The sequence below is a fragment of the Cherax quadricarinatus genome, chromosome 72 (genome assembly GCF_038502225.1).
Source record: "Cherax quadricarinatus isolate ZL_2023a chromosome 72, ASM3850222v1, whole genome shotgun sequence".
NCBI classification, from domain to species: domain Eukaryota; kingdom Metazoa; phylum Arthropoda; class Malacostraca; order Decapoda; family Parastacidae; genus Cherax; species Cherax quadricarinatus.
The window spans coordinates 6,271,767-6,285,293 of NC_091363.1; the positions used below are offsets into that span (position 1 = coordinate 6,271,767).

General features: G+C 38.7%; 1 protein-coding gene across 1 annotated transcript; it reads right to left on the reverse strand.

Annotated features, from left to right (window-relative positions):
• Nucleotides 1-2,361: 2,361 nt before the first annotated feature.
• Nucleotides 2,362-8,762, reverse strand: SdhD (succinate dehydrogenase, subunit D). The gene is made up of 4 exons (XM_053795076.2): nucleotides 8,612-8,762; nucleotides 4,688-4,803; nucleotides 4,261-4,457; nucleotides 2,362-3,604 (listed from the first exon to the last, which is right to left on the reverse strand). The coding sequence occupies exons 1-4, from the start codon at nucleotides 8,649-8,651 to the stop codon at nucleotides 3,427-3,429; spliced, it is 531 nt and encodes a 176-aa protein (XP_053651051.1). The 5' UTR covers nucleotides 8,652-8,762; the 3' UTR covers nucleotides 2,362-3,426.
• Between the last annotated feature and the right edge of the window lie 4,765 nt (nucleotides 8,763-13,527).

Below are 13,527 nucleotides of genomic sequence, written 5' to 3' on the forward strand. Positions count from 1 at the left end.
CATGGGGAGCGCTAAACCCGTAGGATTATACAGCGCCTGTGAGGGGGGGAGATGGAAGGTATTCAGGCTCAATTCAGGGAACTGTAGCACATCCAATTCCCCAGATCAAGAGCCCCTTACCAGCATCAAGGAACCTCCCTTGAGGTGCCATTCAGGCTCAATTCAATTGGAGCACAAGTCTAATTACTTGGACTCACAAGGACCTCTACTGGAAAAGTCTTTTCTTTTTTAGGGGGGTTATCCTAGGTAATTTACATATGTTACTATGTATGATAATTGTAATTGCAGTATATTCATAGGGGAGTGCTACACCTATAAGGATTATACATCATTATATTTATTGGGAAGCATTAAACCCATAGGTGTCATATAGTGCCTGGGAGGCATTTAGGTTCAATCCAAGGAAGGGGAGGGCAAGTCCAATTCCTTGGATTAAGAGCCCCCCTCACTGGCATCTAAAAACCTCCCTTGAGGGGCCCTAGGGATCATACAGCACCTGAAAAAATGGGAGGCATTCAGGTTTAATCCAATGAAGATTATTATTATTATAATCAAGGGGGAAGCGCTAAACCCGTAGGATTATACAGCACCTGGGAGGGAAAGTGGAAGGCATTCAGGCTTAATTCGGGGAACTGGAGCACAGATCCAATTCCCTAAATCAAGAGCCCCTCACCAACATCAAGGAACCTTCCATGAGGGGCTAATGTGTTGGAAAACTGCTGAACTGTTTCTAAAACTTTTTTCACCCTGACCAAGTCCAACACAAGTTAGCCAACAGTCACTGTTTCCATATTCATGTCCTTATAGACACCACCATAATGCTTTACCCTCTGCCACACAGCACATTTATTATAATCAGGATTATCATCATTATATTCATGAGGGTGGACCTAAACCCATAGAGGTCATACAGGACCAAGAAGAAATGGGAAGTAATCAGGGTAAGAATTATTATTTAGGGAGATTGTGCTACACCTGTATGATCCATACACCTGTATGGATCATACAGGTGTATGGTAAACAATCAGAATCTGTCCAAGGAAGGTATGAACTATGTCCAGCTTCTTTAATTAAGAAACTTCACACCAGCTTCAAGGTTCAACCCTTGATAAGTATGTACAATAAATTTTTATTGAGGTTCATTATACAAGTTCTGATTTTTACAATTGTCTTGGGTACTAACATATGCAAATTATCCTCAGATAGCCCAATTGTGTTAATTGCTGGAGAGCTACTGTTTCTTAGGCATAGTACATTTTCAAAGAGCCCAACTTTTTTTTTTTTTTTTTTTTTGTTTTTGGGAGGGGGGGGTTAATTCTGCTAGGTGTGTCGCCTGAGTGGCTAGTTTATTGTGCACCCCATACTCATCTTGTGACCAGCGGGGGTTTTAATGGTGAGTAAATTCCTTTATTTCTCTGAATTTCAGCTCAACATGATCCCAATGGTTGTGGAGCTTTTAATGAATTAGGAATAGGACAGAAAGGTTGACAAATAGGGTGTATAAACTTTGGGTGGAAGACAGAAAGGGTAGGGGATGTCCTAGGAATGGTTGGAGGGAGGGGATGCAAGAAGCTTGTGCATACAGCAGGTACGTATGAGAATGTTAGATAGGAGTACATGGAGGCAAGTGGTTTTTTTATGGATATATTGTTGGGGTGTTAGCAGGGTAAAGTTTAGGAAGGAATTCAGGGAAAATCAGTGAGCTAGATTTGAGTCTGGGATGTGGGAAGGGCAGTGCCTTCACTCTGAAGGAGGGGTGGAGGAGTTGCAGTCAGAAGGCAATTTGATTGTAATGTCAACACATTTCTGGAAAGACAGCATTTGCATGAATGTTGGTAAATGTGTTTTCTTGTTTGGGTCACTGTTCTTGGAGGAAGACAGCCATCATGTTTAAAAATAAGATATTTGTAAATCTGGTAATGTACCATAATTATTTAGAGCACAGTATATTTAAATGGAAGTGCTAAAGTCATAGGAGTCATACAGTACATGGGGGAATGAGAAGCATTCAGATTCAATCCAAGGAAGGGGAGGATAGATCCAATTCCTTGCATCAGGAGTCCCTCATTGGCATAAAAAAACCTTCCTTGAGAGGGTGATATACTATGGCTGATACTTATTATGGGTGAAGACTAAAAAGGAATACATACATGTCATGATATATGGTTGTTATTTATTAACCTCACTAAAGCTGCATTTATATTTCTTCAACAATAAACCAAACTAACAAAGCCATTACAACCTGCTGAAGTTTTGCTTTCAGCAAATATATATACGCAGACTGCGTATTCATATTCATTGTAAGAAGTAAACTTGTTTCTTTATAAAATGCTGCACTTTGGGAGATAAAAGGCAAATACGGTAAAGTATATACTTTATTAATATATACAAGCTCATTAATAATTTGTATAATGTACACAAAATTTTTACATATTATTATCATTCACAAAAAAACTACCTTCAGAACTACCGTACATTATGAATAAATTTATACATTTTTAATTATAAAATAGAAATCATGATCCATAATATAATAAACTTAAAACATTTTTGCTGGTCTGGTCTATATGATGCTAAAATAAACAATTTCAATAAAATACAATCAATCTACAATCTTCCCACTTCAGAAAAATAAGTACGTACTGTAAAGCTTGGTTTAGAAAAACATGTACACAAACACTAAGACACATTTATTAGAAAACGTTTCGGTCCTGGGACCTCGATCTCTTCAGTCCTGGGATCAAGGTCCAAGGACCGAAACTTTTTCTGATATGTCCTAGTGTTTGCTTACATGTTTTTCTAAACCAACTTGGTGGTATTTATTACCAAGGTTTATACCATATTGTAAAGCTTATCTTTAACTTTAAATTACCAGTGATGTCAACTGGGGCACATGGTGTTGGTAAAACTAGGAAGGTAACAGATTTATTATACTTGTGCACATCTACTGTATCTCTAGAGCAGCCATGGGCAAACCCCAATCCAGTCATGTTTCAATCTGTCCCACAGAGCAATATTTGATTCAGCATTTCATGTAACTATTATGCAGAAATGCTAAAACTGTATAAATTACATTTCCCAGGAAGCGCTACAAGTTTTGGAACAAAACAAATGGTACAACTAAATATTTCTACATAACAGCTACATAAAATAACACCCCACAGGCCGGCTTAAAATATTACCAAGCTGTAAGTTCATTCATGCCTGCTCTAAAGTCATGTGGTGATCAGCAATATAAAAAAAAAAATATGTAAAACAAATTTAAATGGTAGGCAGAAATTTAAGATTTAACAGACTTGAAAATGAGAAAAAATTTTGGAATAAAAAATACTGCATTGTTTTATGTTGCTGCTAGCATTAACAGGTATAAAAGTCCCATTAATTCATAAATACATACAGTACAGTACTTTAATGCATCTTTTATTCCTACAATTTCCACAGCAGCTTAACAGCATTGACAATGCCTACATCTGTGTAAATGAAGTAGCAAAGGCCACCCAAGGTAAGGAAAGACAGAGCAGACACAGCACCTACTGCCAATTTAGGAATAACTTTACCAAATGTACCAGGTCGAATGTAGTCTATAACAATTGCCTCAATGCCCCTGAAAGGAAACAGTGCATACATTTGAGACTCTATAAACCAGTAAAAAAAAATTAATTTCAGGAAGAGTCATACCACTAAGTCCAGATCTTCAGCAAATATTAAAGGTTACTGAGCAGTCCTGACAGTGTGGGAATGGTTAATACCTTTGAAATAAGATACAACATATCTACACATTTCATCAATAGAAATTAGGTTAAATCGTTGCTGCTACAAAAAATCTATAAATTACCGTAATGTTAACAAAGTCTATGTGGTTGTCATGTTTATCATAATTCTTTAGTAAATTTGGTTCCTCTACCCAGTAACCCAATCATATTTACATTCTAAAGAAGATAATTTTTTCACCGGGTTGTAACAAATAAGGTACTCTGCAGATGTGGAAGAAATTATATAAAGCATAATCAACAAGAACATTAAAAAAATCCTGCATAAATAAAGCAATATGTGGGAAACCATCAAAACAAACTAAAGAAGCCGAGTGCTACTGTGGCAAGTTCCAGTTATGGGAGATTCCTTCCAAATTTTGTTAATATTTTATATTAAAAAAAAATTGAGACTTCCAGATTTATGAGTAATATATTAGACATTAGAGTTTTTGCACCTGTATTGCCATACTCAAAACTCATTTAAAATACACAGCTAATAAATACTTACCAGTGTGAATGAACAGTTATAGAAAGAGCCAGAAAGTACTCTACAGATGGTGTTGGGAAGATCACTGCTGCTGGGATGGCACCCAATAGCACCACTGAAAGGATTCGCTCTGCAGTCCAATGCAAAACATGGTCATGACCAGCTTGTTCGATCTCAGGAGGACCTTTAGTAACAGGTGATACGCTGAAGGGTTTTGCCTAAAAAAAAATTATAATAATCCTAAGTTAATAATACATACATCAAAAAATTAATATTACTGTATAAGATACACTATTTATAAATGCCACATAACTTTTTTTTTTTTTGCTATACTGTACTGTATCTTTCTTTAAAGGTTTCAGGCAATCACAGATGCACAATTTTACCTGTAACTTATATTTAAGTGTCAAATGACGATCTCTTTTTCAAAATATATATACGGGCTTACCTGATATGGAACAAGGGCTTGAGAGCTAACTTGTGTTGCTGTTGGTGGAATTATTCGTGAAGGAACGAGATACAGGCCATTTAACCGTAAAGAACCAAAGCAGCTTCCAACTTTACCTGAAAATATTATTTGCTTTACACACTATTTCATTAGTGAGATATGCAGAAGAGGGTCTCTGACTGTGGCTGAAATATACAGATGTCTATTACCTGTGTTTCTTATTTCTGCCTGCATGCTTTTTCACTTTATAGCTATAAAAGTTTGGAAATCTGTAACTGAATTAAGAAACTTAAGACTAAAGCTAAACAATAACTAACCACACTGCAGAAAAAAAATTGTAGAATACAGTATACATATACTATATGTATTTAACATAATGAACAGGGTGTCCACAAAAACACTCCCTGATTTCAAACAGGTATAACAAGTAACTTTATAGTAATAATCTTTCACAGTTAGTAGCTTCAGATGCAGGATTTCATTCAATTTCATGTAGTATAGGGTAGCATTAAAGGCACTCAATATGCGCCCCTCTGGTTGCTCGGCAAACTAATGTGATAGTCCAGTTCAGTCCAGATGCTCTGCAGCATATCTGGTGTTATCATGTGAACTGCCTCAGTGATTGAAATTTTCAGCTCCTCCAGGGTTGCAGGTAGTGATGGTACATAAACTATGCTCTTTACATATCCCCAAATAAAGAAGTCACTATTTTCTGCTCCTCCAGGGTTGCAGGTAGTGGTGGTACGTAAACTGTGCTCTTTACATAGCCCCAAATAAAGGAGTCACTACCAGTTAGGTCCAGTGACCTCGCAGGCCACTTGCAGAGGTCACCAGTCCCAACTGTTTGTAACTTCTTTCTTTGGGGGTACATGAAGAGCACAGTTTACGTACCACCACTACCTGCAACCCTGGAGGAGCAGAAAATTTCGATCACTGAAGCAATTCACATAACTCCAGATATGCTGCTGGGCGTCTGGACCAAACTGGACTATCACATCGATGTTTACCTTGTTAGGTAAGACACATATGCAACAGTTAGGTATCTTTATTTTGAAACGTTTCGCCTACACAGTAGGCTTCTTCAGTCGAGTACAGAAAAGTTGATAGAAGCAGAAGAGACTTGAAGACGATGTAATCAGTCCATCACTATTAAAGTTTTGAGGTGGTGAGTCCCTCAGTCTGCAGAAGAGCATTGTTCCATAGTCTGAAACAATATGGAGTTGAAGTGACAGGATGGAGCCTTATATAGCGCCAGGAGGTGAGACGTAGGTCACTAGTAGAACGCAGATGTTGGGAGGTCAGATCCCTCTCAAATCCAGCCGTTCTCACTAGTAGAGGTTGTCGAAGTTAATTTCAGGTCTGTACCAAGAAATAAAGATACCTAACTGTTGCATATGTGTCTTACCTAACAACCTGTCAGTATTTTATACCATTTTAATGTTCAATCTGTCAGACACTGCAACACAAGGGTATCTTGGTACAGACCTGAAATTAACTTCGACTACCTCTACTAGTGAGAACGGCTGGATTTGAGAGGGACCTGACCTCCCAACATCCGCGTTCGTTCTACTAGTGACCTACGTCTCACCTCCTGGCGCTATATAAGGCTCCATCCTGTCACTTCAACTCCATATTGTTTCAGACTATGGAACAATGCTCTTCTCCAGACTGAGGGACTGACCACCTCAAAACTTTAAGGGTGATGGACTGATTACATCGTCTTCAAGTCTCTTCTGCTTCTATCAACTTTTCTGTACTCGACTGAAGAAGCCTACTGTGTAGGCGACACGTTTCGAAATAAAGATACCTAACTGTTGCATATGTGTCTTACCTAACAACCTGTCGGTATTTTATACCATTTTAATGTTCGATGTTTACCTTGCAACCAGAGGGGCGCACAGTGAGTGCCTTTAATGCTACCCTATACTACATGAAACTGAATGAAATCCTGCATCTGAAGCTACTAACTGTGAAAGATTATTACAATAAAGTTACATGTTATACCTGTCTGAAATCAGGGAGTGTTTTTGTGGACACCCTATACAATAACAATGCTAAAATAAGACACACTTGTGCAGAAGTTATATTGACTGCTATAAACTTTATTTGTAATATCATTTTCATCTTCATTATCTACATAATTCTGTTTTCATTGTATTATCTATGGTACAGTAATTTTTAATATTGTACATAATGCACATGAATGATATACATGTACATGTGTGATATATTAGGTTAAATACACAAAGACCCTAATATAAGTAAGTAAGTAAATTAAGTTTATTCAGGTATACACAAATACAGTTACATAGATTATCATACATAGCAGCATATGTGTAGAGAACCTGGGATAACCCCAAAAAGTCAGACAGACTTATTTCTATATATTTTTTAGCTATCCTTTGTTAAACTGAAAATTGTAAATGCTTCATATAATTAATAAATAAAAAATTTAATAGACATTAATTCATACCCAGGTGTTGCACAGGTCTTACCACATCACTGTTAACCTCTCCTGCAATACATGTGCTTGTAATTTATTGATTAGGTTAGAGGAAAACACTCTTCAAATTATTAATCCAGGACAATCTAAAAAGACAGTGTGACTTATTTCTGTTGGAGTTCTTCACTTTCCTTACCAAAAATAATATAAAACAGCTGACCAGTATCTGGGTACCTTTTACTGCTAGGTGAACAGGGGCAGCAAGTTGTAAAATTAATTTATTATAGTAGTATATATATCATTGTAATAATAATAATAATAATAATAATAATAATAATAATAATAATAATAATAATAATAATAATAATAATTTATTTCAGGATGATACAATGTTTGTACAAAGGTGAATGACATTTGGGTGTACCTGCAGAAAGCCACTAATTATGCAGAACATTATGAGCAATCTTATCACAGAGTCATTGCAGATATACAAAAATAAAAAAATACGATGACTTACCCTAGGATACCCCTACAATGCCTCAAAAGTATATAATTCTACTGGAATACCTATATTGTGCATGTTACTTACATTGCATTTAAACATATATCACTTAACACATTATTTTTAAGTGACTTATGGAAATAAGTCACTTGGATTATCCTTGGTAATTTATACTGTTTGATTACTGTATCTGTGTATCTGTACTTATATAAACTTATTATTTTAAGTCGTGTGCCATGTAACCAAAATAGATGAAATATGATACCTTAAGAGTGGGTAAAATTAAATTATTTGTATGCTATGCAGTTATATTTAGTTTAAACCAAAATAAACACGTCAAGCAACAACAGTAATTAGGTTTAAAACACTTAATGTAATCTTTGCTAATTAATCCAGCTGGATTTGAGAGGGACCTGACCTCCCAACATCTGAGTTCTTACCTCTTCTAGTGACCTACGTCTCACCTCTTGGCGCTATATTAGGCTCCATCCTGTCACTTCATCTCCATATTGTTTCATTCCATGGAACAATGCTCTTCTTCAGACTGAGGGACTGACCACCTCAAAACTTTAAGGGTGATGGACTGATTACATCGTCTTCAAGTATCTTCTGCTTCTATCAACTTTTCTGTACTCGACTGAAGAAGCCTACTGTGTAGGCGAAACGTTTCGAAATAAAGATACCTAACTGTTGCATGTGTCTTACCTAACATAATAAAGTTCCTAACGTTGTATAACTGTCTTTGTTATACAACTGTGGGTAACCTAACCCCTGTTTTAATTATACCAAAAGATTTAAACAATTTAAACCAGCCTTCCTCAAGCTACGTAAATTCAGTTACACATATATTGTTCTGTAACATTATGTAAAAGAACATTGCAACATATGTGATACACATATAAAATTCTTGACTTGCAAATGAACGCTATAGTTATGAGGGTGTAAGAGAAAGTCTGCTGGGTAAGGGGATAAAACTTACAATGTCTGCCGAGGCCCCTGAGACCCACCTGCGCCGCCATATTTGTTGTTGTTGGAGGTGAAGACTTAAGGGCCACAACTGGTCACACTTTATTTAACTTTATTCACTTTGTCTGACTTTATGGGTTATCCTAGGTGATCTACACATATTATGCTATGTATAATATTTTATGTAACTGTATTTATGTGTACCTATACCTGAATAAACTTGCTAACTTTTTATCTCCCGCTCCTTGCGGATTGATGCTTTATTCAACCATGGAGGTTGAAAGAAAGAAATTGTACTCAGATTAAAAAAAAAAAAAGAATTAAAAGTGGGCTCCACTGCTCAAAATCTGGGAAGAAGATGATGCGTATATGTACTTAGTTATCTGGTTCGTAGTTATACTTTTATTTTTGTAAGCACATTAATTAATGTGCTGTTGTAACTGCCCTGAATGTTCTGCATAACTAGGGTCTTTCTATAAAGTATATCAATAACATCATATTTTCTGTATCAATTGTAAGCCAGTCTTTATAGAAATAAAGTTTATCATTTATCAAGGATGATGACCGACTTCCTTAAAAGCCGCAGAATGTTCAAAAAAAAAAAAAAAAGAGCTGATACATGGCGCAACACAGACTGTCGTGCCGGCAAATAGGAACAAAATGTTATTCAAAATAATAGGATATTATACCACCGATACCCAATGCAGAGCGAGATGGCCATATTCTACCAATGTTATTTTCTTCGTGTGGAAAAATTACGTGATCCGTGTCACCACCTGATATGGGTCTCCTAAATTAACCTATTAAGCGGTCCAGGCATAATGGCGGGGACACGCGTCTGACACAGGTGAAGCTGGGTACCTCATAATAATAATAATAATATAATTATATCTTTATTTCTACAAGTACATGTACAAGGTATACAGACCATAGCTGACATCAATGACATACTACTATATAGAAGGCCAATTGTTATGGTGAGCATTTCGGCCAAATTAGGTCAGTTTTGTCCCAGGATGCGACCCACACCAGTCCACTAACACCCATGTACCTATTTTAAACTGATGGATGAACAGGCACAGCAGGTGTCTTATGGAAACACGTCCCTAATGCTTTCCAGCAGTACTGGAGATTCGAAATCCAGATCTCAGTGTGAGCTGAGTGCGCTAGTGATCAAGGAAGGTTCCTAAATAACAAAAAGGCACAATACAGTGACTGGAACGATACACAAATAACCCGCACATAAAAGAGAGAAGCTTACGACGACCTTTCGGTCCGACTTGGACCATTGACTTTGTCAATGGTCCAAGCCGGACCGAAACGTCGTCGTAAGCTTCTCTCTTTTATATGCGGGTTATTTGTGTAAGGAAGGTTCCTTCATGGAAAAATAAACATAAGTAGTATAATGTGACCGTTTGTTGACAACGTTTAGCCCACAAATAGGTCTACCTAGGTGAAAGGTACACGAGTATTTATAGGATGGAGTCAGGTGGAGAATGCTGGGTAGGTTGGATCTGATAAGGACGTGTACGGGCCTGGCGGGTGTGTGTAGTAATGTGGCGACGGGTTCAGCTGTTACTGTGTTGAAACATTGTCAATAAAGGATCACATTATACTGCTTATGCATTTAATTTTCCATTGTGGTGGTATTTTATACCATTTATTTCCAAGGTTCCTTCATGCTGATGATGGGCTCTTAATCTAAGGAATTGGATCAGTGCCCCAATTCCTTGAACTAGAGCTGCATTACCCCTGCTGGTTTAGCATTCCCAATGAATGTAATAATAACTGATAGTCCTATGGTGGCAGCAGCAGCCACAGGACTCAGATTACTGAGCATACTCTGTCAAGGTCATTAGAGTAACCTGACACACTTGCCACCATGGTTGAAACTGTGCAAGAAAGGTATAAAATACCGACAGTATGAAAGTTTAGACACATATGCAACATGTCTACAATAAAGACATCCAGATGTTGCACATGTGTCTAAACTTTCATGGTTGAAACTACAACTATTATGTTAATAATTAGATTCCTCTTATCTAAATATGGTGTACTTCTAGATGTGTATCATCTACTATCATTCTAATATCTAATACTCGTGTTCTCTCCTTGAGGCAAATAACAAGCAAGCAACTAAGGACATTCTGAATATAAGTTAATGGATCCCAATGGAAATAAGTAACTGTGTCTGACTTTTCGGGTTATCCTAGGCAATTTACACATGTTACTATGTATGTTGATTGTACTTATGTGTACCTGTACCTAAATAAGCTTACTAAGGTTAACTTGTGCAAGAAAGGTATACAGTACCGACAAGATGAAAGTTAAGATATATGTGCAACACTTGGGTATCTTTAATGAGGAAACGTTTCGCCACACAGTGGCTTCATCAGTCCATACAAAGGAGAATGGTGAATAACAGGAGGAGTTTGAGGTAATCAGTCCCTCAGCCTTTAGTCGATGTGGTCAGTCCACCAATCTTAAAAGGAATACAGCATATGTTCATTATTCATTCATTAGGGATTTGCCGGTACTTCCGGGCCGGATCTTCTCCAGATGGCGACCCGACGGTGGTCCCCGGTACAGCATATGTGCGGAGAAGTAGCTTATATACCGTAGGCAGGAGAGGTGCAGCAGTCGTAGGTGGTATCACATTTGTCCAATGTGGAAGTAGGTCATGGTCAAGGGTTAGGCAATTAAAGAATTCCCTGTATTAAGATCCCAAGATGTTGCTGTGTCAGACAGCGATACCACCTACGACTGCTGTACCTCTCCTGCCTACGGTATATAAGCTACTTCTCCGCACATATGCTGTATTCTATTCAAGATTGATGGACTGACCACATCGACTCAAAGTTGAGGGACTGATTACCTCATTCTCCTCCTGTTCTTCACCATTCTCCTTTGTATGGACTGATGAAGCCACTGTGGCGAAACGTTTCCTAATTAAAGATACCTAAGTGTTGCACATGTGTCTAATTTATCAACTTAAAATGGGTACTTCAGTGGTAATCAACTGTTGCGAGCTGCATCCTGGGAGAAAATTAGTATTTAAATATGTAAGTAGTAATGCTAGTGGTGTCCCGTGGTTAGGCTGATAACGCACTCAGGGGTGGGTTGATTGCATTTTCTTGGACTGCAGGAAGGCCTTCGACACAATTCCTCACAAGAGATTAGTGCAGAAGCTGGAGGATCTGGCGCGTATAACAGGAAGGGTACTGCAACGGATCAGAGAATACCTGACAGGGAGGCAACAACGAGTCATAGTACGTGAAGAGGTATCACAGTGGGTGCCTGTGACGAGCGGGGTACCACAGGGGTCAGTCCTAGGACCAGTGCTATTTTTGATATATGTGAATGACATGATGGAAGGGACAGACTCTGAAGTGTCCCTGTTCGCAGATGATGTGAAGTTAATGAGAAGAATTAAATCAGATGAGGATCAGGCAGGACTACAAAGAGACATGAACAGGCTGAACACGTGGTCCAGAAACTGGCCTCTCGAATTCAACTTTGCCAAATGCAAAGACATGAAGATTGGAGAAGGGTAAAGAAGACCGCAGACAGTATAGGCTAGGTGGACAAAGACCGCAAACCTCACTCAAGGAGAAAGATCTTGGGGTGACCATAACACCGAGCACGTCTCCGGAGGCACACATCAATCAGATAACTGCTGCAGCATATGGGCGCCTGGCAAACCTGAGAATAGCGTTCCGATACCTTAATAAGGAATCGTTCAAGACACTGTACACTGTACGTTAGGCCCATACTGGAGTATGCAGCACCAGTTTGGAACCCACACCTGGTCAAGCATGTCAAGAAGTTAGAGAAAGTACAAAGTTTGCAACAAGGCTAGTTCCGGAGCTCAGGGGAATGTCCTACAATGAAAAGTTGAGGGAAATCGGACTGACGACACTGGAGGACAGGAGAGTCATGGGAGATATGATAACGACATACAAAATACTGCGTGGAATAGATAAGATGAACGGAGACAGGATGTTCCAGAGAGGGGACACAGAAACAAAGGGTCACAGTTGGAAGCTGAAGACTCAGACGAGTCACAGGGATGTTAGGAAGTATTTCTTCAGTCATAGAGTCGTCAGGAAGTGGAACAGCCTAGCAAGTGATGTAGTGGAGGCAGGAACCATACATAGCTTTAAGACTAGGTATGACAAAGCTCAGGAAGCAGAGAGAGAGAGAGAGAGAGAGAGAGGACCTAGTAGCGCTCAGTGAAGAGGCGGGGCCAGGAGCTGAGTATCGACCCCTGCAACCACAATTAGGTGAGTACATTGAGTGTTCGTGGTTCAATTCCCGACACAGGTGGAAACGTTGGGTATGTTTCCTTACACCTGCTGTCCCTGTTCATTTAGCACACCAGTTAGTCGACTGGTGTGGGTCACATCCTGGGGGATAACATTAATGAACCACAATGGAAATAAGACAGAAGTCCTCGATGATGTACTGACTTTCTCGGGTTATCCTGGGTTATCCCTCCCCAGGTTAAAAATCCCAACCAAATCCTACCTTACCCCCATTGTGACTTGACAGTGGTTTAGGATGGACCGAAGCGTCGTCATTAGGTTGTTCTTCTAAGTGCGGGTTTTTGATGAAAAGGTCACCTCAAAATTACCTCTTCATGCTTTCCACCGTCTCCAGCATTTAATCTGTGCTGGACTGAAAAAAAAAATGGATGGTTAAACGTCTCCATCAGCAAAAACACCTAGGTGCTGTACATGTGTCTAATTCACCATTTCCTTACATTTGGTGCCGGTATTCACCTAGCAAGTAAGTAGGTACCTTAGTGTGGTGTGGGTCGCAGCCTAGGAGAGAATATTAAGGATGGTGATGGAAAAAATAAGGACGGTATGATGACGGTGGCTTTACTGGGATACCCTGGGTTACTAACCCTCCGGATTAATAATTTGA

Coding starts and splice junctions, on each gene's coding strand:
- SdhD (XM_053795076.2), bottom strand. CDS start 8,651: ATGGCGGCGCAGGTGGGTCTCAGGGGCCTCGGCAGACATT. Junction 4,804..8,611: donor CAGGGGCCTCGGCAGACATT/GTAAGTTTTATC, acceptor TAATATTTTCAG/GTAAAGTTGGAAGCTGCTTT. Junction 4,458..4,687: donor AAGCCCTTGTTCCATATCAG/GTAAGCCCGTAT, acceptor ATTTTTTTTTAG/GCAAAACCCTTCAGCGTATC.